At 47.4% G+C, this 27,014-nt stretch overlaps 1 protein-coding gene across 1 annotated transcript in view; it reads right to left on the minus strand.

Moving 5' to 3' along the window:
- The window catches only part of LOC129330448 (BPI fold-containing family B member 4-like), a 41,528-nt gene extending 20,319 nt beyond the window's left edge, over positions 1-21,209 (minus strand). Inside the window, exons 1-6 of the mRNA XM_054980481.1 lie at positions 21,175-21,209; positions 14,504-14,588; positions 14,314-14,378; positions 14,126-14,230; positions 12,934-13,089; positions 9,041-9,104 (exon numbers count right to left, since the gene is read on the minus strand). Of these exons, the coding sequence (XP_054836456.1) occupies positions 9,041-9,104; positions 12,934-13,089; positions 14,126-14,230; positions 14,314-14,378; positions 14,504-14,588; positions 21,175-21,209 (510 nt within the window). The remainder of the gene's footprint in view (positions 1-9,040; positions 9,105-12,933; positions 13,090-14,125; positions 14,231-14,313; positions 14,379-14,503; positions 14,589-21,174) is intronic.
- Positions 21,210-27,014: the final 5,805 nt, after the last annotated feature.

The raw sequence follows: 27,014 nt of genomic DNA on the forward strand, positions 1-27,014 counted from the left end.
ACTTCCAGATTCCTCCATCCCCTTTAGCATTGGACCCGTTACTCATTCATCCTTTCCCAAGAATCCAGACGGCCTTTCTGCAAAACCATTTTTTATTCCCCGGTCATCCCTTGTGTGTGTGTGTGTGATTTTAAAAGCAGATTGTGGCCTTCTCTCTCAGGCGCTGGGCCATCAGTTCAGGTCTGAAGCAGCGTAGCTCTAGTCTTTCACCAGGGCTGTTGCTGTGCAGGCAGTAGCAAGAGGGGTAGAGGTGTGCCTCTCCCCCATCTCATGGCTCTCCCCCATCCCCATCCCCATCCCCATCCCCTTTCAAAAACAGAATTCAACGGGAAGCTGCTGAATTGGAATTCATATGTAAATTTGACTCAGACTTGGATTGAATAGAGACTATGAATGGTTATGTCATTATCAGAAGTAACTGCCTCTCAGGCATTCTATTCAGATTCAGATATGGAGGGAAGGGGTCACACCCAGCCTGGATTGCCCACTCCGCCTCTTCCATGACTTTTGCAACTGATTGCATCTACTCCTCCCTCCCCTCACCACCTATATATATATATCTGACCAGTTTCTTCATACCCTCCATGCATCTGACAAAGAGAACTGTAGTTCTCGAAAGCTTATGCTAAAGTAAAGTTGATTAGGCTTAAAGGTGCTACTGGACTTTTCGTTGTCCCTCCCCACCCGCTCCTGATAACAATCTGGCCCAGCCCGGCAAACCCCTGTCCCTCAACAGCTACGGTTGCCATGTTCCTCAAGTCCCCCAGCGGGAGACTGGGACGCTTGCTTCTACCCTGTCGCTGCTCTTGCTGTCATGACCGCGCATGCTCCCAGCGTGTGTGTTGATGTCACTTCCGGGGGTGACATCATCACGCAGGGTCAAAGGGCACCCCAAGTGATGATGTCACATGCGCTGGGGAGCGGCAGAGAGAGAGAGAGAGAGGGCAGCTCTCTCTCTCTTGCTGCTGCCGCCGCCACACCCCTTATCCCTTCCGGCGTGGGCTGCACAGGAACGGCAGCGGTGGCGAGAGAGCGGGCCACGACAGCTGCAGCAGCGGCAGTGAGAGTGGCCTGCTCGTGCCACCGCCGCCTGCTCTCTCCCTGCTGCCGCCGTCGCCAGCTCTTGTGGCGCGGGAGCATGCCCTGCACCCGGGGGCGCACCGTGCTCCCCGGGGAGGAGGTGCCCCAGGGAGTGCGCCCTCCGCTGGCCAGGTAAGTGGGCGCAGGGGAGGGAAGGGTGGGATCGGGGGATCCCCCACCCTGGCCGGGGGGATGGCAACCCTGCCAACAGCTGAGCCCCACTGGAGGGGATGCTGGGGCTGAGCGTCACCATTTTGAAGGCATCACTAAGCCCCCACCCCCCACGCTGACTACGGGCAGAGCTTTTTTTCTGAGAAAAGAGGTGGTGGAACTCAGTGCTACCACGTGTGCAAGCTCCCAGGACTATGCGATGACGTCACTTCTGGGAAGTGACATCATTGCCCAGGGCGTGGCCACCCCCCAGGAGTGCTCACGTGCTTGGAGTCCACTTGCCTCCCTGCCCCAGGCCAATTTGGGCCTGATCCTGGCCATTTTGGGCCTGTTTCAGCCCAATTGGGGCCTGAAGCGACGAGGATCAGGCTGCTTCTAGGAGGGAGAGTGTTCCCCTGCCCAGCAGAGGCCTCATTGTGGCTGTTTTGGGCCCGATCCTAGACAGTTTGGGCCCATTTTAGCCATTTTGGGCCCATTTTGGCCCAATCTGGGCTTGGTGCAGCCAGGATCGGGCTGCTGCTGGGTGGGAGAGTGTTCCTCCACCCGGCAGATGCCCGATCCTGGCTGTTTTGGGCCCGTTTTGGCTATTTTGGGCCCATTTTGCCCCCAAAACAGCCAGGATTGGGCTGCTGTCATGTGGGGGAGTATTTCCCTGCCCAATAGAGCCCTGATCCTGGTTGTTTCAGGCCCGATTCTGGCCCTTTTGGGGTCGATCCTGGCCATTTTGGGCCCCTTTTGGCCATTTTGGGCCTAATTCATGACCAAAATGACCAGGATTGGGCTGCTTCCAGGTGGGGAAATGTTCCCCCGCCCAGCAGCGGCCTGTTGCAGGCCAATTTGAGCCTGATCCTGGCTGTTTTGGGCTCAAAACGGCCACGAGTATGGGGGGGGGGCAGTTTTGAGAACTGCAGGAATGCCTTTCCGGAGCATTCTGGCAGAAAAAAAGCCCTGGCTATGGGCAGAGCTTTCACACAAGGGTCCCGCCAGCAGCCATAGCCCCATTTCCTCTTTAAGTCAGAGTGAACAAAGGAGATTTTCCTTTGCTCTGCCTTAAAATGCAAGCCCCAGGGGCTCCACATGCTGCATTCAGAAAGAGCACAGGGTTGTGTGGAAGCTCCCAAATGAAGCACGGTCATACTGCGTGCCAGCTGAGGAGGAGGGAATACCTATGTGGAAACAGCCCTGGTTTGGAACTGTGAGTTGCCACGTGCTTGCTGTTGATTTATAACCTGGCTCCTCTCCTTTCTGGGCTTGCTGCTCCTTGAGAACAAACCATTCCTGCAATGGTGTCTTTCTGCCTGGGAGCTCCTGGGCTTGATATTAGGGTGGCAAGGCACAGCCAACAAGCCAGAAGAAATCAGGAGGTGAGGAGCTGCCCTCACTTCTAGTAAAAGGTAAGTGATGTCATGGGGTATGCTAGGATATACAAAAAACTCTATGGTAAAGCCACAGAGCTTTTGCAAAACCTCAAGTGTTCATGATGTCACTTCCAGCTTTTACCAGAAGTGACATCACTGCACAGGCACAATGCTCAATCCCCTGCTACATTTCCTCCCACTGGCTCTTCTGCACAGGTGGCCAGACAATGGCTTGCCAACAGGTCTTGTGTTATAGTGGGAGACATATTAGCCAGTCTCCTTATGGATCAATGAGAGAAAAAATGAAGATGAGATTGCCAAAGTTGCTTGAAACCATAAGGACATCAGAAGAGCCCTGCTGGGTCAGAACTTTGGTCCATCTAGGCCAGCATTCTGTCTCACACAGCTGCCAACCAGTTGCCCTGGAGGGCCAACAAACAGGGCACAGAGGGCTGAGGCCTTCCCCTGAGGTTGCCACATGGCACTCAGGTTGAGAGATTGAGCGCGCCTGAATGTGGAGGTTCTCTTTAGTCATTGTGGCTAGCAGCCACTGAGAGACCTATCAGCTATGAATCTGTCTAATCCCCTTTGAAAGCCACCTGCACTTGAGGCCATCACGACATCCTCTGGCGGTGAATGCCATGTTTTGTTCACTCATTGAGTAAAGACACTATTCCTTTAGAGAGGAAGCATGAACTAAGCTTGGGAGCCTTGTGGATATTGGGAAGATAGGACCACTCCCCCAACTCCCCATTCTTCTGATTACTGCAGTCAAAGCACCCTGGCGCACGAACACATACTTCGCATAACACTAAACTGCACCAGAGACATGAAGGACTATGACATTTTGTGGATTATTACAGTAAATTAAACATATAAACATAGCTCTAGGATCCTACGTGAGCTCAGGAGCTGAATGTTCAGATCAAATATTTCCGTTACAGTCTTGCAAGGTGGCCAACAATCCCGAGTTCTTCCTATGGTTCAGTGAGCATGCTCCCCCCGCCCCCCTCTTCCTTGGCTGCTATTACACTTTTTATGAGATCCTTATAGTATACTCAGAAACCTTAAGCATAACAGGAATTTAGCATTGCAAATAAACGGTTTTGGCATTCCTTCCTTTCTCTCTTTGCTTTTTTTTTTGGCAATGCATTGTTATTTGGAAAGATATCAGCGGGCTGTGTTTACAGATAAAGGATATGGAGAGGTGACCCTAACCCTTCACATCATCATGAGAGCTACTTGAAAAGAGAGTGCAAATCCTCCCCCCCATTTGCAGAACTGGGGTGTCTGACAAAGGGTTTGGGAAGCTATATTGATCTAAAAGGGGGACTGAGGGCCAAGCTACAAGTGACGCCTGACACAGGTTGGACACTTGTCGGCTTCCCTCAAGTTTTGATGGGAAATGTAGGCATCCTGGTCTTGCAGCTGTAATGGAGAGCCAAGCTGTAAAACCAGGACGCCTACATTTCCCATCAAAACTTGAGGTAAGCTGACAAGTGTCCAACCTGGGTAAGGCGTCACTTGTAGCTTGGCTCTGTGAGCCCGAAGTGACCTGCAGGTGGAAAGGTAGCAGGATGCCCACATTATTCAAAAAGGCTTTTTACTCAAATGGGAGGGCTGTATTGTAGGGATGGGGTCTGAGATGCTTCGCTAACGAGTTAGGGACCATAGACTTCACCACTATATTGCCTTACATATCTGTTGCTTTAAATATCTACTCCTATGTACCACCTGTGCTCCATGTTGTCTAATGTCAGTCCTAGAACTGATCATGTTCTGTTTCAGTATTTTTTCTGTTCTGCTCATGCTAATGCTATGTCTTTTAAATTTGTATCTATTTACCCTATGGCATTGTTTATGGAAATGTCCTTGATACTGTATTGAAATGTACTTGGTACTGATTGTACTAATCTCATACTGTGTAATCCGCCTTGAGTCTCAGTGAGAAAGACGGACTAGAAATGACATAAATAAATGAATAAATGTTAAGTGTTGAATAAGGACTTGGGAACTTCCTGCCTCAACTCTAGGGTTAGAACCAAAACTGAGGCATAATATAGGAGCCCTCCCAACATGAAAGCCCTATTTATTTCCCCTGTTCTCGATTCACATGACATTTGGCATCTGTTCTACTTGTAGGATACCTTTAGAGAAAGGCAAGAAACCCGGTATGTTGGAAGCAGGGATTCTTAGCGATGGTAAAGTAATATGCCCTTTCATTAAAGCACCAAGATAGGTAGCCTTTGTCTGTCTGCAGCAGTAGAAAAGAGCCAGAGTCCGGTAGCACCGATAAGACTCATAAAATTTGTGGTAGGGTATCTGAAGAAGTGGTTGGTATCTGAAGAAGTGAGCTGTGGCTTATGAAGGCTCATTGCCTACCACAAATTTTGTTAGTCTACTGAACTTTTGCTCTTTTCTACCCCCTTTGTTGTGATTTTTTCCCCTGGTGCAGGAATCCCAGGCAGAGAGAATTCCGATCAACTAATCAAGCTGAACCCTGAAGGTCTCCCGTGGCTTTGCTGCTGCCCTCCTGCCCTTTCTCTGATGGGGAATTAGTTTTCAACCCTCCTCCTCTCTCTAGAGAGTGTTTGTATTTGGTCCGGTAGCACCTATAAGACTAAGGGCCAAGCTACACATGACGAATGACACTTGAACGGCAAGTGGATTGAGTGGAGGGCAAGTGAACAGGGAGAAATACACTTGCCGTTCAAGTGTCATTCGTCATGTGTAGCTTGGCCCTAACAAAATTTGTGGTATGGTATGAACTTTCATGAACCACAGCTGAAAAAAGTGAAAGCTCATACTCACGAAAGCTCATGCCCTACCACAAATTTTGTTAGTCTTAGGGCCAAGCTAGAAGTGACGAGTGACACTTGAATGGCAAGTGAACAGACTGAGGGCCAAGCTACAAGTGACAAATGACACTTGAACGGCAAGTGTAGTTCTCCCTGTTCACTTGCCCTCCACTCAATCCACTTGCCGTTCAAGTGTCATTCGTCACTTGTAGCTTGGCCCTCACATGTAGTCCTCCCTGTTCGCTTGCGCTCCACTTGCACTCCACTCGATCGCTATGTGGAGCGCAAGTGAACAGGGAGGAATACATGTGAGAGCGGGACCACAAGTGACGCCTGACACAGGTTGGACACTTGCCAGCTTCCCTCAAGTTTTGATGGGGAATGTAGGCAGCTTGGTGGAATGTTGGACAAGTGACAGTTGAAAAGTCCATTGGACAGCAGTCGGAGAGTAAAACTGCAAGACCAGGATGCCTACATTTCCCATCAAAACTTGAGGGAAGCTGACTAGTGTCCAACCTGTGTCAGGCGTCACTTGTGGTCCCGCTCTGAGGGCCAAGCTACACATGACGAATGACACTTGAACGGCAAGTGGATTGAGTGGAGGGCAAGTGAACAGGGAAAAATACACTTGCCATTCAAGTGTCATTCGTCATGTGTAGCTTGGCCCTAACAAAATTTGTGGTATGGTATGAACTTTCATGAACCACAGCTGAAAAACGTGAAAGCTCATACTCACGAAAGCTCATGCCCTACCACAAATTTTGTTAGTCTTAGGGCCAAGCTAGAAGTGACGAGTGACACTTGAATGGCAAGTGAACAGACTGAGGGCCAAGCTACAAGTGACAAATGACACTTGAACGGCAAGTGTAGTTCTCCCTGTTCACTTGCCCTCCACTCAATCCACTTGCCGTTCAAGTGTCATTCGTCACTTGTAGCTTGGCCCTCACATGTAGTCCTCCCTGTTCACTTGCGCTCCACTTGCACTCCACTCGATCGCTATGTGGAGCGCAAGTGAACAGGGAGGAATACATGTGAGAGCGGGACCACAAGTGACGCCTGACACAGGTTGGACACTTGCCAGCTTCCCTCAAGTTTTGATGGGGAATGTAGGCAGCTTGGCGGAATGTTGGACAAGTGACAGTTGAAAAGTCCATTGGACAGCAGTCGGAGAGTAAAACTGCAAGACCAGGATGCCTACATTTCCCATCAAAACTTGAGGGAAGCTGACTAGTGTCCAACCTGTGTCAGGCGTCACTTGTGGTCCCGCTCTGAGGGCCAAGCTACACATGACGAAAGACACTTGCCTGGCAAGTGGATTGAGTGGAGGGCAAGTGAACAGGGAGAAATACACTTGCCATTCAAGTGTCATTCGTCACTTGTAGCTTGGCCCTGAGTCTGTTCACTTGCCATTCAAGTGTCAGTCGTCACTTGTAGCTTGGCCCTTATAGGTACTACTGGACTCTTGCTCTTTTCTACTATTAAAGCACCAGTTCAAGCATGAGGGTTGAATACTGAAGAAAAGAGGAAAAATACCCCTTATCCCGGTAACTGCTAAACATTAGAGAGTTTGGTATGCCATGTGCCCTTTCAAGGACAAAAAGGCTGCTGGGACAACTGGGGATGCTATTACTCAGAACAAACGACCCTGGTAGGAAGCCCTCGGAAAAGTAGTCAGAGCTGTTGCTTGCCCCTCACCCCCTGGAACTGTGTCGTATCTCTAAAGATAGCCAAAAATAGTGAAAACACAAGAGTAGGATACAAAGCAAATAAAGAAATACACAATACTGTCAGGCCAATATATTGGAGTACAAAACTCTCAACACAATCCATAACCCAAAAGGATTAAATAAATCAATGAATCATGCATGAAAAATCATGTAAACTAAATACAACTATATAAGTCACACCATGATTGTGTGACTTATTTAGTTGTATTTAATTTAAATGATTTTTCATGTATGATTCATTGATTTATTTAATCCTTTTGGGTTATGGATTGTGTTGAGAGTTTTGTACTCCAATATATTGGCCTGACAGTATTGTGTATTTCTTTATTTGCTTTGTATCCTACTCTTGTGTTTTCACTATTTTTGACTATATTTTGAGTGGGTTCCTCCTTGGTTTAGTTGGTTTATCTCTAAAGATGGCAGCTCATAAGTTTATTCTGAAGAAATCCATACAATTCTGATGTCATCTAAAATATTGTCCATCACCGGGTAGTATAAGAGCAAATTGTGTCCATTAAATGGTTGATTTCTACGAACAGTCAGAAAGTGAAAAGAGCAAAGACTTGTAGAACAACAAAATTTGTGGTAGGGTATGAGCTTTTGTAAATCACAGCGCACTTCATGGAGCTATGACTCACAAAAGCTTATACCCTACCACAAATTTTGTTAGTCTTTTAGGTGCTACTGGACTCTTGCTCTTTTCTACTGCTACAGACAGACTAACACGGCTACCTATCTTGATCAATCAGAAAGCGAGCTGTGATTTCCATGTTATCCAGTTCTTAGGAACATAACTCCTGTTTCAGAATGGGACCTATGTTCTGTTATCCTGAACTGAACCCAAAATTCAAGTCCAGTAGCTTCTTAAAGACTAACAACTTCCCCCAAGCTTTTGAATCAAGGGCTGCTTCCACACACGTTGGATAATACACTTTCAATGCTCTTTAGTGATCATTTGGAACTGAGTTTCACTTGGTCATCTACAAATAGAGTGAAGGTCTATCAGCCCTAACATCTTGGTCAGCAGGTGGGATCGGAAGGGCCAGTTGGAGTCAGGAGGATGCAGAAGTACGATGCAAAATGTAATCAGCTTGGTTAGAGCCAGAAGATACGGTTAGAGGTGGGAAGTGCAGAAAGTTAGCATCTGTAATGAGCTAAGAATCATATGTCTCTATAGAGCCCTTGGAGATTCATTGTCATGAACTTATTAATTAATTCAGTTGAGAACAATGGCCCTGTCAGGGCTAAAAGCTTATATCCTGGATGAGTTGGTTGGTCTACTGGACTCCAAGTTTGTTCTATGACTACAGATTAACATGGCTACTCACCTTAAACAATCCAGTCTAAAACTATCTGGCCCATTGTGGAAGAGGTCTGCCCCAGTGGGCCATTACCGTTTGGGGTAACAGCGCAGGGGGAAGGGCTGTATCCAGAACAGATCGTGTGGAAGTTGAGGCCCACACGTAAGTCACATAAGCGACTGTGATTGTACAAAGCTTGGTTTCGTGGAAATCAACCTTACTGATGCATTAGGTGAAGATTTCCTTTGGTCTGTCCTGAATGTATTGTTAACCAGTTTCATTGGTTCCTGCAATTCCTACTATTTTGGGGAAAGGAGAAAAGTTTCTCTCTATCCACTTTCTCCAACCCATGCATAAATTTATATTTATTTATAAACTTCTATTGTGTCCATCAATGATCCTAATTTGTCTCCAGCTTTTCCTCAAAGGAAAGACACGCCAACTTCTTGATCATCTTGGCTGCTCTCTTCTGCACTTTTTCTAGCTCTGCAATATACTTTTTGAGATGCAGCGACCAGAAATGTACACATGACACCTCACCATAGCTTTATCCAAGGACATTACCATACTGTCTCGTTTTTAGTCCCCTTTGAGCTTGGACTCACCGCCCCAGGAAGTGTTGCGGTGAGTATGTTCAGCACCAATGGCTTCACCCGTGTCTTTATCAAGCTAAAGGAACAAGGAAAAGAGAAAAAATGGAAGGAAGACTGAATACTCCTCATTTAGTTAATGCAAGAGGGAAGGCAGTGAAGAGAGATTTAAGAAGTTGGCATGAGCTAAAAAAGGAAAGTCATGTAAGGTTATTATATAGTAAATAGAGATGGGCACGAACCAAAATACAGACCAAAGTTTGTCACGAACCGGGCCAGTTCGTGGTTTGCAAAGCGGCGGTTCGTCAGAACCCATTTCTGATAAACTGTCACAAACGTTAGGCCAGTTCATTTGGTTCGTTTTTCGGTTTGTCACTGCAGACAGATTGGCGCTGATCAGTCAGTTTCCTAGGCAACGAGGGGAGGGGGAATGGGCTTTCTGCAGACCTTCTGCTGACCTGGAAGTGACATTTTCATGAACCAAACCAACCGGTTCATGAACCGGGGCAAGTTTGTGAAAGTTCATGGTTCATGAAAAGCAATGAACCGTGAACTGCACCGTTCGGAATTTTCCCGGTTTGTGCCCACCTTTAACAGTAAATCTAATTTTGTGCAAAGTTCTCGTGAGATTTAGCCCTTCCTTACAAATACTGAGGACCAAAATCCCTTTAAAAAAATTCTACCTGTGTGCAGATGTTTCCCCTTGCTGGGAACAGTTGGCTGGAGAAGAAAATGACCGCTCCATTTTTACTGGGCAAGATGCTCGGCAACATCCACACACATGCTGTCAAGAGAACCCAGGCTGAAACGGCCAGATTTGTGCTGTTCCATCACCGTGTCTTTATGACAGCAGGTATAAAAATAAGCGGATCCAGGCCAGCATGAAAGTGGTCAGAATGATACCTCCAAACTTCTACTTCAGTTCTCCACGAAAAGAGAGACAATTTTCTCCAGGCCAGTTTGGCTAGAGATCCTGGAGATGTTTTGCCATCTTCTGGGCATGGAGCAAGGGTCACTGAGGGTGTGTGTGAGGGGGGGAGGTAGTTGTGAATTTCCTGTATTGTTGGACTACATGACCCTGGAGGTCCCTTCCAATTCTATGATTCTATGATGCCTTGGTGCATATTCGTCAAGTGTAGGGAGTTGCAATGTTAGCCAGGAAGCATAGTTTAAAAAGACAGAGCCAGCCAGGATCACTCCTCAGAGGGTTTGTAAATTTCATCTTTACCTTCCCTAAGGCTCTGTCAATTTCACCTCTCCGGTCTAAAACTGTGTGGGATCACAGCTAGAGGGCAGCAAGGAATAGAAATGGGTTGGAGCTGTCTTCCATAGCCAGCCTTGGAGCTGGAGAGGTTATAATGGGCTGAAGTTTCCCTTCTGGCACACAACTCCAGTGTACAGCATAATCTTTGCCCTGCTGCCAGCTCTGTCTTTTAAAACTATCCTTCCTGGCTAACATTACATCTCCCAACATATGTTCTTCACACGTCAGATGTCTCATGTAGAGAGACTCAGTATCAGGAAGAAATGTAAGCAACATTCCCTCTTGATATGAAGTATTTTATATTCTTCCGTTCCCTCTTTAGGGCAGAGAAGGATCAATCGTCAGATTGCTAAGAGCCCTGTGTCTAGGCATTCAAGCAGGTGGAGGTGGGCAGCTTTGAAACACAGGCGTTCTTCCCCCATCCTTGTCTCAGGTTAATTTCTGCTCTCTCTACACAAGACATCTCGGCACATGTTCATCAAGTGTAGGGAGATGCAATGTTCGCAAGGAAGCATAGTTTAAAAAGACAGAGCCAGTGGGGATCACTCCTCAGATGGTTTGTTAATTTCATCTTTTCCTCCCCAAAGACTCCTTTAATTTCACTTCTCCAGTCTAAAACTGGGTGAGATGGCAACCAGAGGGCAGCGAGGAATGGAAATGGGCTGGAGCTGCCTTCCAGAGCCAGCCTTGGACCTGGAGAGGTTATAATGGGCTGAAGTTTCCCTGCTAGCATTTCACAGCCCCTTCTCACAGCTCCAGTGTAGAGCAAAGCCTTGGCCCTGCTGCTGGCTCTGTTTTTTAAACTACCCTTCCCGGCTGACATCGCATCTCCCAACACATGTTCTTCATGCATCAGACATCTCACGTAGAGAGACTCGGTATCAGGAAGAAATGTAAGCAACCTTCTGTCCTGTCTCACAGTGTCTGAAAACACAAGGAAGTTTGGCCTTTTGAGGGGTATAGGGGTACTGATTGTATCTTTGTGGTGCGGTGTTGGCTGGCATTTTATGTATTAAAACTGGTGTCCCTCTCATGCGTGGCCTGAAACTGCTCACATCGGCAAGCATCCTTGCTTGAACACCCCAAATGCTTGATGGGCATTTGGATGTGTTTGAAGAGGATGAAAATGAAATGCACATTATGCACAGTTAAGCTCCATATTCTACCTTTCTACAAGGGAAGGCAGTGCCCTGATTAGACATGGGCACGAACCGCATTACGAACCAGAGAGAGTTTAATTGGAGCTTGGATCCCTATTGCAATCTTGACCAAACTTGGGTAATGGCTGGAGGAGAGCTTGTTAAACACTCCCCAGGAATATGGGCTCTCTAATTCCAACGGGGGCCATTCTGATGCCCACAAACCATGAACCTCAAATGGGTTCAGCAACGGGAAAAGTTCATTGTGGTTCACTGGTCCGGGTTCGTCATCGGCACTGAACCACAAACTGCCGGTTCATTAAATTTTTCCAGTTCATGCCCATGTCTAGCCCTGATGAAGAGAGCCTGAATATAATTTCTTTATGGTGATTCATGACCAATCATGCCAATATACTAACGCCAGCTAAGCAGGGTCAGTACTTGGATGGGCAACCACCAACGAAGACTCTGCAGAGGAAGGCACTGGCAAACCACCTCTGCTTCTCACTCGCCTTGTTGGGGTCACCATAACTTGGTTGCAGCTTAACGGCACATAATGCCAGACTCCGGGAGTTGTCCGTGGCTATGCTCATCCAATCCAAGCCTTCACAGAGAGATGACTAGGGCGTCGAATTGTAGCACAGATCATGTAGCTTTACCTCTGGCTCTCCAAAAGTGGAAAAGGCGAAGGAAAAAACCAAGCCATCTGTTACCAGCAAATCCGAAAGCTTTCAGAAGAACTGCTTTACATTCAGGTTTTTTTTAAAAAAAACATGTGGATTCTAGGCAAGCCCACTTGAAGCAAAGCTGGAGAGTTCCGTGGAAAGGGGAAGGAAGAATATAAAATACTTCATGGCCCCAAAATCTCCAGCTCTTATTAAAAAGCTTTTTAATTGTTACACAGTTCAATAGAAATGTGCAAAAAACCCACATTTTTCTGTGCAACATGTGTACCTTTTTTAAAAAAAGCTTCATAGTATATAAAATAGATCACTTCCTCTATGAAACTTGCACAGCTACAGATACTTTTGCCTTGTTTAGTATTTGTTATCCGGGTTCCAAAAGTCATCGCTCCAGGGTGAAAAGGTTCAAGTATTCCCCAGGAAATCCTCCATGTTTGTCCTGCGAATACTTTGCACCCTCAGCCCTTCTGACCTGTTATTACTCTACTGGGACTCTAACAGTGGCCGTTTTCACAAAGCTCCTGCAAGGATAGTGTCTTCCTAGTGCGATTTCCTGGTTCTCGTGCAAAATCACGCCAGGAAGACGCTGTCCTTGCGGGAGCTTTGCGCGAGGTACCGGAGCCGGTAAGACGTGTGAAAACAGCCAGTGTCATGACCTGACGGGTTTGGGCATAGGGAGCCCCCAAAAGCACCTTTAGGAAGTGGGGTACAGTGTGGAAAGAGATTTGATTCTGTCTTGGGACCATATTTAGGAGTTCAGCCACACCGTATATCCATGGGTAAGAATTACTGTGAGTGGAGGAATGCATAGGCACCACTTACTACGATGGGCAGACGACATTTGCAATGGTGAACTCCGTTTCGCATATCTCATACTTGAAGCGGACGATGCCCCCTGAATAGTTCCGAAACATGATATCGGCCATGACGTGCACGTCTACGATGATGTCTATCCTTTCGAAGAGGAGGCCGAAGTGGCTAAAAAAAAGAAGAGAGCATCAGGTTTAGATTTCTGCCTCGTCTTACCCCAAACTCTTGGGACCATTCCCATCACTGCCCACAATATGGCAGAAAATTTCAGTGTCTTTGCACTGTCATTAGTAAAGAATCCAGTAGCACTTTTAAGACTAACCAAATTTATTGTAGCATAAGCTTTCGAGAACCACTGCGCTCTTTGTCAGATGCATCTGGTGAAGAGAGCTGTGGTTCTTGAAAGTTGTTGATGCATCTGACGAAGAGAGCTGTGGTTCTTGAAAGCTGACGATGCATCTGATGAAGAGAGCTTTGGTTCTCAAAAGCTTATGCTACAGTCAAGTTGGTTAGTCTTAAAGGTGCTACTGGACTCTTTACTCTTTTGCAACTACAAACTAACAAGGCTAACTCCTCTGGATCTTTGCACTCTCATTGTTTCTATCCACTGTCTTCCAAACATGCTTTATTCTTATTTGGTCATAGATTCAGAGGAGTTACCCGTGTTAGTCTGTAGTTGCAAAACAGTAAAGAGTCCAGTAGCACCGTTAAGACTGACCAACTTTATTGTAGCATAAGCTTTCGAGAACCTCAGGTCTCTTTGTCAGATGTTCTGTGACAAGACAGCTCTCGAAAGGTGCTACTGGACTCTTTACTATTCTTATTTGGATGACTGAAAAAAAACCCAGGGTTTCAACAAAGATTGCCCTCTGAGGATGTTTAAGGGTGACCAAAGGGTGGCTTGTATCTTGCCAGTCAGTTGAGCCATCTGAGGAATGCTCTATGGGCTGGAGGAAGTTTCCAAACTTGGTTGAGTAACATGGTAGGATGCAAGACAGTTATTATTTATGGTTTGTTATACAGCTCAGCCCATTTACATGAAAGAGTGAGTCAAGCGTTCTGTCTTGTAGGGGTGAAGGACCAATGAGCCCCTGTTTTCTTCCAGCTCCTCCCTGCAATATTCACAGGGGAAAGATTTAATTCAGGGGAAAGCCCCCTGAACTGGAGGCATCGGACGAGATCTCTCGAAACATGCAGGACTCACTATTGAGCACTGAGGTGCAGCCTGGTTTTGAGATGGAGTTGTGCGGTCGCATTAGCCTTCAGCTCCACGGAGATGACGGGAAGGTAAACCTTCACGATGTGCAACCTGCAAGTTGAAAATCAAGGAGGCAGTCAGAAGAGAGCAGCCTACAGAGAGCCAGGCCTGTCATTGCTGGAGCAGAAATTAACCTGAGACAAGGATGGGGGAAGAACCCCTGTGTTTCAAAGCTGCCCACCTCCACCTGCTTGAATGCCTAGACACAGGGCTCTTAGCAATCTGACAACTGCTCCTTCTCTGCCCTAAAGAGGGGCATGGAAATCCTTCTAAAGGTCATGCAGGGAGGAAGGTCAGAACTCTGCTTGCCCCTGGCCTCCCCACCCCAGGCAGCAGCAGTGCCAACACAAAGGTCCCGCTTGGATCAACCGCCCACTGCAAGGCATTGACGTGATGCTGTTCGGTGACCCTGAAGGGGGAAATGCAAGGAAGAAAAGAACACCAGATTATTCTTTGTAGACTCACTCCAGCCTCATATTTGCCCTTTAACCGTGACAAGAAAGCTGAGATCAAAGGCAGCTGTGCTTGTGTACACAGGGCCGAAAAGTGATCCTTTCTTTCAAGCAGGATGCGTGCCAAGGTCTCAGTGCACTGCAGGTCAGATTCACCTGTTCCCTTGCCTTGAGATGAGGCAAGAGCAGCTCTCTGCTAACGCTGCAGCTCTTGGGCCTCTGGAGAAGGGTGGCCAGCTTTCAGGCGGGCTTGGAAGCCACGTCAGAAGTAACAACGGGAAATGCTTCGCACGCACTCCGCAGCAAGTAGTGACACATGATGAATCAGAACTCAGCCCTTTTTGTTTTCTGAGACAGTTGCACTGAATGCGTGGGGGGATAGAGGGAGTTTGGGTTTTTTTAAGGGGGGGTGTCAATTTACCCTACTAAGTGCTTCCCAGAGTGCAGAATTCACATTGGCCATTGGCAGAGATGGTTTGCAAAGAAGGGGAGACTGATTCATGGAAGAGAGGGAGGAGGAGGCAGGATGGACAATGGCGCTTCCATGTTCTGAAAGCCAGTTACTAGGGGCAGAGCGGGGAGAGCAAGAAGTGCAGATGGTTGCCTCAGGGCTGGCTGGTGGGCTTTCTGGATGCATGTGGCTGGTCACTGCGAGATGAATAACATAATAATAACATTTGATTTATATCCCGCCCTTCAGGACAACGCCCACTCAGAGCGGTTCACAAAGTGTGTTATATAATCCCCACAACAAACACTATGGGTGGGGCTGAGAGAGCTCTGAGAGAGCTGAGACTGACCCAAGGTCCCCCAGCTGGCTTCAAGTGAAGGAGTGGGGAACCAAACCTGGCTCTCCAGATTAGAGTCCTGCTGCTCTTAACGAGAGATGGGCACGAACAGCAATACGAACCAAAAAAAGCTACAATGTAGACTTTCTGTCTACATTCATATTAAATCAGAGAATCATCATAGCTGTCAGGTGACCATCTAACCTCTTCTTGAATACGTCCAAAGGAGGAGAGCCCCCCCCCTCCCGAGGAAGCCTATTCCACCGAGGAACTGCTCTGTCGGGAAGTTCTCCCTAAAGTTCAGCTGAAAACTCTTTCGATTTAATTGTAATGTATCGGTTCTGGTCCGACCCTCTGGGGCAACAGAAAACAACTGCGCTCCATCCTCTACGTGACAGTGCTTCAGACAGCAGGCCTTCCTCATCTGTTGCTTGGGTGAACTAGGTCTGTAAAACTGTGTTCTGTCTAAGGTGACTCAGAGCTAAACTACAAGAGACAAATTGCACCAGGATGCTCATGTAAAAAGAAGTTGCAACATTAGCTGGGAAGCTGACAGATCGGAAGGCTTTGTTGATTTCCCCTCTCTAGGGAGCCAGCAAAGATGGCTCATCAGAGGGTTTGTTATTTTCCTCTTCGCCTCCTAGAAGGGGAGGTGAAACTGACAGAGCCTTCCGGAGACAAAGAAGAAATTAACGAACCCTCTTTGCAGCGATCTCCCTGGCTCTGTAGAGAGGGGCAATTGACAGAGCCTTCTGATGTGTCTTTTAAAACTCAACTTCCCGGCTAACACTGCAACTCCCTTCATGTGCTCCTCCTCGTGTAATTCGTCTCTTGTAGTCAGGGCCGGCGCCAGAGGTTTCAGCGCCTGCGGCGGCGGGCGCGCACGCGCCCCACGGGAGGCGTGATGACGTCATCGCAGACGTCATCACGCACCACAGGGGGGCTGGGCTGCGCGCGGACCGCCGAGCGCAGAAGCTGCGGGCTGCTGCTGGAGCAGCGCGTGGAGGCTGATCCGTGCGCTGCCCCAGCAGCAGCTCACAGCTTCTGCGTTCGGCTGGGGCGGAGGAGCGCGCAGCTGAGCTGGCGTGGCTGGCTGCAGCAGTAGCTGTAGCCAGCCAGGCAGCCCCGTGCCGCCGCCGCCACATGCCCCAGCCGAGTGCAGAAGCTGCGGGCTGCTGCTGTAGCGGCGCGCGGAGGCTGATCCGTGCACCGCCCCAGCAGCAGCTCACGGCTTCTGCGCCCGGCTGGGGCGGAGGAGCGCGCAGCTGAACTGGCGTGGCTGGCTACAGCTGCTGCTGCAGCCAGCCAGCCAGCTCCGTGCTGCCGCCGCCGCCGCGCGCCCCAGCTGGGCGCAGAAGCCGCGAGCTGCTGCTCGAACGGCACACAGAGGCTGCGCCCGGCTGAGGTGTGTGGCGGCGGCGGCGGCAGCAAGGGGCTGGCTGGCTGGCTGGCTGCAGCAGTAGCTACAGGCGGCCCTGCCCCCAACACCCCCTCCAGCGCCCCTCCAGTGCCCGCGCGCCCGAGGCCACCGCCTACCTGGCCTCCATGGGCACGCCGGCCCTGCTTGTAGTTTAGCTCTCAGGCCTGGTTCATACATGCAGAAGAATGAGGGGCGATTGAGGGGCCAGGACCCTGAGGTGGCGGTGTGGACTGCCTCAATTCAGTGTGCAGGTGGCAGATTGCTGCTTTGAATGATCTTTTGCAAAAACAAAAATCCATGCAAACAGAAAACTAGCACAGCAGGGGTACAGTTTTTCTCCTCTTATTGACTGTAATCTGGGGTCCCCATAAGTTGGTTGCAACTTGACGGCACATACGTAGGCATCGATTGTGATGCTGGTTTTCTATTTGCAGTTGAGTTTTAAATTGTTTGTTGTATTGCATAGGCCGTTTCCACACGGCTTACCTTGTTCTGGAAAACAGCGAAATCTCACGTGAAATCGTGTGAGAAGACGCTGTTATCACGCGAGAAGACACGATAACAGCGTCTTCTCACGAGATTTTGCACGAGATTTTGCTGTTCTCCGGAACAAGTTAAGCTGTGTGGAAACGGCCATGGGCTTTTAAATTGTGGTCAGGCCACGTTTCTCTCATTTCTTATTTGTTCCTTTGGAGACCGAAGGACATTTCTAGCGGCTTGCGATGTTCTATTGACTCCTTGTCTGCTGTGAGCCTGAGCTAATAAAGCCAAACAGGATTAAAACATCCGCTGGTCAAAAATAACACCCCCTCCCCCCCAAAAAAAACCTCTTGGAGACTCCACTTTGAAGGCAGCCAAGACAACCAAACAGACTTATCTTAAAAACAACAGATTGGTTTTTGTTGCACCCCAGTGTATGAGATGAAATCCCACAGAGAACCAACAACAAGACAATGAGGCATCTGTGAATCTTGGCGCACCCTCTCCAGCGGCAAACCTGGACCTTCGCCCTGTACTTACTCCTTGATCCAGTGCTCAGGGTCCTTCCCTTTGGGAGGGGTACCTGGTGGGAATTGTATGGCCAAAATATGACTCTGGATTAGTCTGTTCCGAAGGAGGGTGGTAGAAAAATCTGAAAAACATGCAAGATTCCAGAAGATGTGAGAGATTATCAACGCCTGGGTCAAGTTCAAGCGTCCAACTCATAATGTCAACTGTGTCTGTGCACTTCCACGATAAGATCTTCATGAGCTTGGACTGTTACGCTAAATTCTGCACGTGAGAATCCAACTGCTTAGTATGTGTCTGCTCAGAAGCTCTTTAAGGTTAGCCCTTTACTGTCAATAAATCACTTGTTGACTTGCTATCTTGAGGTACCTTCAAGACAAAGACATTTATTGTGGCAGAAGCTTTTATGAATGGGAGACCTGATCTGGAAGGCCAGAATGCAAAGCATGTCTGCAGTGAAAATGCATCTGATGCACTATGCATCTGATCCAGAGGAGTTAGCTGTGTTTGTCTGTAGTTGCAAAAGAGTAAAAAGTCCAGTAGCACCTTTAAGACTAACCAACTTTACTGTAGCATAAACTTTCGAGAACCACAGCTCTCTTCGTCAGATGCATCATCAGCTTTTGAGAACAACAGCTCTCTTCGACTGACAAATGCATCTGACGAAGAGAGCTGTGGTTCTCGAAAGCTGATGATGCATCTGATGAAGACAGCTACGATTCTCAAAAGCTTATGCTACCCTGAAGTTGGTCAGTCTAAAAGGTGCTACTGGACTCTTTACTGCTATGTATCTGCTCTCATAAAACACACTTTCAATTAGCTGCCCTGTTGTTTCTGCCGTAACAGAATAACATACAACTGATTGCGCCTTTTCGAATAAATCCTGTTCAGATCTCTGACCCTTCACTTTGACAATTTCGGTGACTTGGAATGACAAAGTCAGCAAGAGAAATGGAATTTTTGTAGTGATAAATGTGCCATTCTTTTTTTATTGTTGAATGTTCCGAATTTCCAAACGAACAATTTGCCTTCAATCAGCAAGGAGCTGTTCACATGTAGTATTTCCGGCTCTAAAATTTACTTTCCGAAGTACTGCTAAATGCAAGTTTTAGGTGGGTAGCCGTGTTGGTCTGCAGTAGATGAGCAGGATTTGAGCCCAATGGCAACTTAGAGATCCACAAGAGACCAAGCCTGGAGAACAGAGCTCTGACTCTCAAAAACTTACACTCTGAAAATATTATTGGTGGTCTCTAACATGCCGCTGGATTCAGGCTGATTCCACACACATTGGATAATGCACTTCCAATCCTCTTTATAGATCATTTGGAACGGATTTTTTGTGTGCAGAACAAAAAATCCACCTCAAACGATTGACAAAGTGCATTGAAAGTGCATTATCCAATGTGTGTGGAATCAGCCTCAAATCCTGCTGCTAAATGCAACACACTGGTAGAAATGCTTAGACCACCATACATCATCTTCAGTGTAGCTCTTCCCTGGAGCTCAGACCAGAACCAACGGATTGAAAATAAATCAAAAGAGCTTTCAGCTAAACATTAGGAAGAACTTCCTGACAGTTAGGGCGGTCCCTCAGTGGAACAGGCTTCCTCGGGAGGTGGTGGGCTCTCCTTCTTTGGAGGTTTTTAAGCAGAGGCTAGATGGCCATCAGACAGCAAGGCTGATTCTGTAAGCCTGAGCAGATCATGAGAGGGAGGGCAGGAAGGGTTGCATCAGGGCTTAGTTCTCGTGGCCCCTTCTTACATGCCCAGGGTAATGCCAATCGCCACTTTGGGGTCAGGAAGCAATTTTCTCCAGGCCAGTTGGGCTAGAGATCCTGATGGTGTTTTATGCTGACTGCATTGCCGAACTCCCGACCTCAAGCGATCCACCGGCCTCAGTCTCCCGTGCTTAGACTGGGATTACAGGCGCGCGCCACCATGCCCAGCCATCTTCTGGGCATGGCGCAAGAGTCAGTGTGTGTGTGTGTGTGTGGGGTGGGGTAGTTGTGAATTGTCTGCATTGTGCGGGGGGTTGGACTAGAGGGCCCTAAAGGTCCCTTTATGATTCTATAATTCCTGCCACAGTTGACTTCTGTATTTTCTCTACCACCACAGTGACACTCAAAAAAGAACCTCCCTCAAAGAAAATGTTATACGGACAAATCCTTTTGCTTTCTCTTATCCCCAAATAGCAAGATTTTAAGGGAATAAGCTTTCAAGAGACAGAGCTCCCTTCCTCAGATGTGAAGAAGGTATCTGATGAAGGGAGCTCTGACTCTCAAAAGCTTATATCTGAAGAAGTGAGCTGTGGCTCACGAAAGCTCACACCCTACCACAAATTTTGTTAGTCTTATAGGTGCTTCTGGACTCTTGCTCTTTTCTCCTGAAAATCTTGTTAGTCTCTAGGGTACCACTGGACCCAAATCCTGCTGCTCTACTGCAGATCAAGACGGCTATCAACCTTTAACCCTAAGTAAGTGCTCATGGCATCATTTCCCAAACTCACCACACCATCAAGAAATGTTATGCTGGAAACTAGTTCAAGATTTGTGGGGTTTTGTTTTTGCCAAGGAAAAATGGTCTGATGGAAACATTTTGGCAACAGATAGCTCAAGATGGGTAGCCGTGTTAGTCTGCCTGTAGCAGTAGGAAAGAGCAAGAGTCCAGGAGCACCTACAAGGCGAACAAAATTGGTGGTAGGGTAGGAGCTTTTGTGAGCCACCGCTCCTCCAGATACCAGATATCTCCAAATATCAGGTATCTGAAGAAGTGAGCTGCGGCTCACGAAAGATTATACCCTACCACTAATTTTGTTGGTTTTATAGGTGCTACTGCACTCTTGCATTTTGGCAGCAAACATTCACAGGGAAAAATGTGGAAGCATAAAGGACGATTTTGGTGGATGACACTCAGTGGCTACATTAGGGATTCTTCAGACATTCTGCAATGGCTACTGTATAACCTTGATATCACCTAAGGACAACCCACAAGCCATGGTTCCCCCCTCCAAGTGACTGGCAGCATTTGAGTCCAGTGGCACCTTAGAGACCAACAAGACCTTCAAGGTGTAGTCTTTTGAGAGTTAGAGCTCCCTTCTTCAGATATGAGCAGGAAGAGAGATCCCAGAGGCTTTATATCCCATCCCAAGGTGGGAGGGGTGTTACAAGGGAGGGCATCAGGATGTAAAAGAACAACGCAACTTGATTAGAACAGAAATTAGTATCTGTAGTGAGAAAAGAATCCCAAGTCTCTGTTCAGCCCCGGGGGGATCCATTGTTCTGAATTTGTGAATAAACTCCACAATCTCAACATGTAACACCCCACCTACCTTGGGCTGGGATATAAAAGCTCAGGGATCCCCATTCCTATTTGTGCCTGAAGAAGGGAGCTCTGACTCTCGGAAGCTGATGCTCTAAAAACCTTGTGGGTCTCTCAGGTGCCGCTGGACTCAAATCCTGGTGTCCTACAGACCAACATGGCTACCCACCTGAACTGCCCCTTAAATGACTGTCACACCTTGGCCCTTTTGCCTCTGTTCTGAACACTTGTTCCAAATAATTCGCCGTGTTTACCAATGACATGGCATGTGATGCCCCTCCTTAGAGCCTTCCACAGGCTTCCAGGCACAGCACGAACTCCTCACCGCCCATATCCAAAGCCTTCCCCCCTCTCATTTCTCCATTCTCCTCTCTCAAACCATTCCTGTCTCGGTATCCAGCTGGTGTCAAGCACCTGAAGGTCTCCCACCCCCTCAAACACCTCCCTCCTTCCTCCCTTGTATATTGATTTCATATATTTTTATTCCACTCTTCTTCTCAGGATGGAGCTCGGGGCATTGTACGTCACTCTCCAGTCCTCCCTTTGTATCCTCACAACAACCCCGTGAGGTAGATTAGGCTGAGAGAGAGCGATGGTACGGGCTTTCTTTGTGGTGGCCCCTACCCTGTGGAACAGCCTGCCCGAGGAGGTCAGGACAGCTCACACTCTCCTGGCTTTCCGCAAACGGTGCAAAACCATGTTATTCAAAAAGGTTTTTTACTCAGATAGGAAGGCTGTATTGTAGGGAGTGGATCTCAGATGCTTCGCGGATGAATTAGGGACCATAGACTTCACCGCTATGTTGCGTTATGCACACCTGATACATACACCCACTAACTCCAAGAGGGCTGCCATATTAGTCTATCCCCACGGAAGCTTGTTGGGTGCCCTTGGGCCTGTTACACAATCTCAGCGTAGCCTACCTCACAGGAATATTGTGTGGATAATGCGGAGGAGAGGAGAATGAGTTAGGGACCATAGACTTCACCATCTGTTGCTTTAAATATGTGCTCCTATGAGCTATTGTGCTTCATGTGGTCTAGTGTCAGCCCTAGAAATGCTTATTCTCTGTTTCAGCGTCTCTTCAACTCTCTCTTGGATCCTTGCTAACACTATGTCTTCGTAAACTTGCATTTATTTACCCTATGGCATTTTTTATGAAAATGTCCTTGATATTGACTGTACTAAACTCACACTGTGTAATCCGCCTTGAGTCTCAGTGAGAAAGGTGGGCTACAAATGTCATAAATAAACAGGTCTACTCAGAAGTAAGTCCCATGTTATTTGATAGAGCTTACTCACAGGAACATGACCTTAGGATTGCAGCCTTGGAGAGTTTCATGCTAGTGTGTGTGTGTGTGTGTGGGGGGGGTTCTCCCCAATCCTAGACTAACAACTGCAGCATGCTCATTTCCTCACTGTTCCTCAAGCTTGGAAGCCCTTCCCAAAACACCTGGGGGGCATCATCTCCCTCTCTTCCTTCAGACCCTTCTGCAAAACTTGCCTTTTCTCTGAAGTCATTGGCACAGCCCCGAAGTCCTTAATGTCTATTGAACCTAAACCTACAAAAGACCCATTTTTAAGGTAAGTCTTGGGTGGGGACAGGGCTTTTTTTCAGCTGGAACATGGTGGAACGGAGTTCCAGCACCTCTTGAAAATGGTCACATGGCTGGTGGCCCCGCCCCCTGATCTCCAGACAGAGGGGAGTTGAGATTGCCCTCCGCGCCATGGCACAGAGGACGCCCCTGGCCTCTAAACGCCCCTCTGTCTGGAGATCAGGGGGTGGGGCCACCAGCCATGTGACCATTTTCACTGAGGGTGATTTAAACTTTAAAAACTCACCCCTTGTTCCAGCTGACCCCAAGTTACATCATTGCGTGGTCCCGGAACTGTGCACGCACTTTGCGAGCGTGCATGTGGTACCACCTCCCGCCAGGAGTTGCCCCCTGTGCTGGCAACCCACTGAGTTCCACCACCTCTTTTCCCAGAAAAAAAGTCCTGGTTGGGGAAAATGCACTTCCTGAACTCACCACCAAGGCTACAGAATGACAGCCAGATGATGAGCTCTGAGGATTTTTTGGACAATTTGTTTTTAATGAGTGGATCTAAAGGAAACGGAATAAGGACACCAGGAAAAAGAAGAGAAGTAACTCAGCTTCTTCTCTAATTCTCTGGGCAAGGAAGAGTATAAAACTTGAGCCAAGAAGTATTCTTACATTGGCTGAAAGCTGCTGGGCTGACCACTGCCAGAATCCCCGGAGAAGTTCTTTTTGGGCCTCCTTCCAAGGGGCTAATCAGGCTGCAAAAGGCAACGAAACCCAGGAACGTCCACATCTTTGGGTCAGGATACCTGTAGGAAAAGGAGCCAGGCCAGGCTGTCAGAAGTTTGCAAGCAAACAGCAGGTTGAGAAAAATCTTTCTTGAGTGGTTCTGAAGTCATGAGGAATTTGATTTAAGCAAAGTCAAAAGAGGCGAGATCTATGCAAAACCCTTTTCGTTCCCGTCAAAACTTTTGTCTGTGTAGAAACCTAGAATTTAGCTTTCAGCAAAATTCAGTACTAGCAACTCTAATTTGGTATACTTTGGCCGTTCATTTCCTCCAGGAAATTAATTAAAAGAATGAGAAATCAATAGAATGAGAACTAAAAGAAAGAGAAAGCCCTGATGGTGCTGGAAGAGAGAATGCTCCGTTGTGCCAATGCTATTTTTGCTCCAAATGCAACCGAGAAGATACATCCAGATCTCTTTGTTGTTTATCAGTGGTCATCATCTCGATTTGCGATAAATGCCACATGATTTACAGTTCTAATTCCACTGATGTGTTATTGCCATAAATGGGCCAGCTGTGTTTCAAGGGGTAATCAAAATCCCCTTTGATAGGAGCTCACCCTTGAAACTTGTGTGTCTCTGCCACGTTAGACCCGTGGAATCTGTCGTATCTCCAGTGTGTATTTGGCAGTAGTGAGGCAGGAAGAACCACTTTATTCCCCTGAATGTATGAGAATCACTGATGTCTTGAGCATGTGAAACCCTTGACATCAAAGCCTTGGCAAAGACAGAGGGGCGAGATTCTGCAGCCATGCCGACTCCTGCTGTAGCATCATGTCGGCTAAGGCTGCTGTGCTATCCTGAACCCCTTGGGTCAGCTCAGCTTCTTGCAGACTTTTCCTTACCTTGTCTTCCCGGTTAGTCTTGAACCTCCCAATTCTTCCAGATTAGAGAATGCACGGACCTCAGCTTTATATAGCTGCCGCTACACAACTGGCATTGTGATAAAAATCAGCTGGGGAGATCCTGGATCCATTGTAAAGATTTTGGTGCAGTTGAATGTTACCCTAGAAGGGACATACGGTGCAGACGTTCTTGTAACATGCAGCAATTTATATTGTTCTCTAGTGCCAGCAATTAGTTTGGCTGTAGGGCTGAAGGTTTCAGTAAAAAATTAAGCCAGCGGTTCCTTGGAAGATTGCCCTTCGGGAGTGCCTTAATGCTCCAGGAATCTTATTTGCAGTGGGGTGTACTAAATTTGGAACATATCCTCAGTTCGGCTGGTGACATTTCAGCAAGGACATACCAAGGCCGTTTCCAGACGGCCCCCCGCCTCGCGAAACGTCGCGCGTCGTCGCGCGTCGTTGCGCAGAAAACGCGAAATATCGCGTTTTCTCACGCGAGTTTTGCGCGACGTCGTGCAAAACTCGCGCGAGAAAACGCGATATTTCGCGTTTTCTGCGCAACGACGCGCGACGACGCGCGACGTTTCGCGAGGCGGGGGGCCGTCTGGAAACGGCCCAAGTTTGGGATTTTGATGGTATTTAGGAGAGAGGTGTCTGAAATGTTCCTTGTTCTCCCCAACGTTTTGGAGTGCTGTCTTCTGAAATAGAATAACAACAACAACAACAACAACAACATTCGATTTATATACCGCCCTTCAGGACAACTTAATGCCCACTCAGAGCGGTTTACAAAGTGTTATTATTACCCCACAACAATCACCCTGTGAGGTGGGTGGGGCTGAGAGAGCTCCAGAGAACTGTGACTCGCCCAAGGTCACCCAGCTGGCTTCGTGGAGGAGTGGGGAATCAAACCCGGCTCTCCAGATTAGAGTCCCGTGCTCTTAACCACTACACCAAACTGGCTCTCGTCAGGAATCCTCCACTTTCTGTATTTTATTTCTAAGTCGTATGTAGAACCCAGGACATCTGTGATTAGCTGAAGATTTCCATTTATGTCTTTCCCTTCTTCTACATAAACAACATGCTTTGCTAAAATCCTGCAAAATAAAAGCAACATTTCATTATCATAAATAGGGTAGCATCTAGGATTACTTAATTCCAGGGCTTTTTTCTGGGAAAAGAGGTGGTGGAACTCAGTGGTGGAACTCACGACTGCACAATGACGTCCCTTTGGGTCAGCTGGAACAAGGGGGAAGTTTTTTAAAGTTTAAATCGCCCTCGGCGAAAATGGTCATAAAAGATAAGGGAGTGTCCTCCCTCACTACCGATGTTGTATCTGGGAACCCATTGTGGATGTTGATTGTGGAGAAAGGAATACACTGGAAGGCCAGACGTGGCAGATTGGCTGAATTTGGATCCTCTTGATAGAGCTTTGCGAAACAGGAGAATTGCTGGCGCCTGTTGAGTGGTTCTCAGCAGTTTTGGACCCTGTCTGCATCTAAGGTTGGTGGGCCTCCTCTACGGCGTTGCCTCATCAATTCTTATTGAGAAGAGCAGAGGATTAAAAACCATCCTGCAGAGGCTCTGAGGACTGTGCCACACCCCAGTAGGGCAGTGGAAGGACACGCCCTCCTCTCTTCTCTTAAGTGTACCTCATATATATTTTGGAATTGCAATATTGTGGAAGGAACTTTTCATATGAGCCAGGGCTTGAAAAGCAGTATTTTATCATCGCCATCTGAAGAGACGCTGTACTGTATAAAGTTGTTTTAATGTTATTTGTATACTGTTTTATCTGTTTTTAACTGTATTTATGTAATTTGAAATGTTGTACTCCGCCCTGAGCCCGCCTGGCAGGGAGGGCAGACTAAAAATCTAATCTAATCTAATCTAATCTAATCTAATCTAATCTAATCTAATAAATAAATAAATAAATAAATAAATAAATAAATAAATAAATAAATAAATAAATAAATAAATTGTATGGTTGCACTCTGTAAGAATTGTATATGCCTCTTGCATTTGCACTTTATGTAAGATTTATTGCATTGTTTATTTTGTACTGGATTGAGTTTTAAGTAGAGTTTACATCATACACTGAAATTGCTCATTTGCACAGCGCACTTTAAATACCTTAGTTCTTACTGCAGGAGTTTTGTGTTCTTATCAAAAATGGTCACATGGCTGGTGGCCCCACCCCCTCATCTCCAGACAGCAAAGTGGTGCGGAGGGCAATCTCAACTCCCCTCTGCCTGGAGATCAGGGGGCGGGGCCACCGGCCATGTGACCATTTTCTCCTAGGGCAACCCACTGAGTTCCACCACCTCTTTCCCCCCCAAAAAAGCCCTGCTAATATGGGAAAAGACAGAACCCTGATTGTAGGTTTTGCCCATGGCTTTGATTCAGGGATGTTCTAGTTGTCAAGTGAGAGGGGTGTGTGTGTGTGTGAGAGAGAGAGAGAGAGAGCCCTGCTTATTTCCATGCTATTCTGTGCATTTTTTTTTTTTGCATAAATGTATGCATTTTTCAAAATGATTTGTGCACCAATAAATCAGCACCATGGGCTGTATCCAGTGATCTGTGGATGCAAGGGCTCTGTTTCCCTCTTTCCTTAGCAGATCTTTCTAACTCTGCCAGTGTTGATGCCCGCTGTCATGGGACTTATGTGGGTGGGAGG

The sequence above is a fragment of the Eublepharis macularius genome, chromosome 5 (assembly GCF_028583425.1).
Source record: "Eublepharis macularius isolate TG4126 chromosome 5, MPM_Emac_v1.0, whole genome shotgun sequence".
Taxonomy (NCBI): domain Eukaryota; kingdom Metazoa; phylum Chordata; class Lepidosauria; order Squamata; family Eublepharidae; genus Eublepharis; species Eublepharis macularius.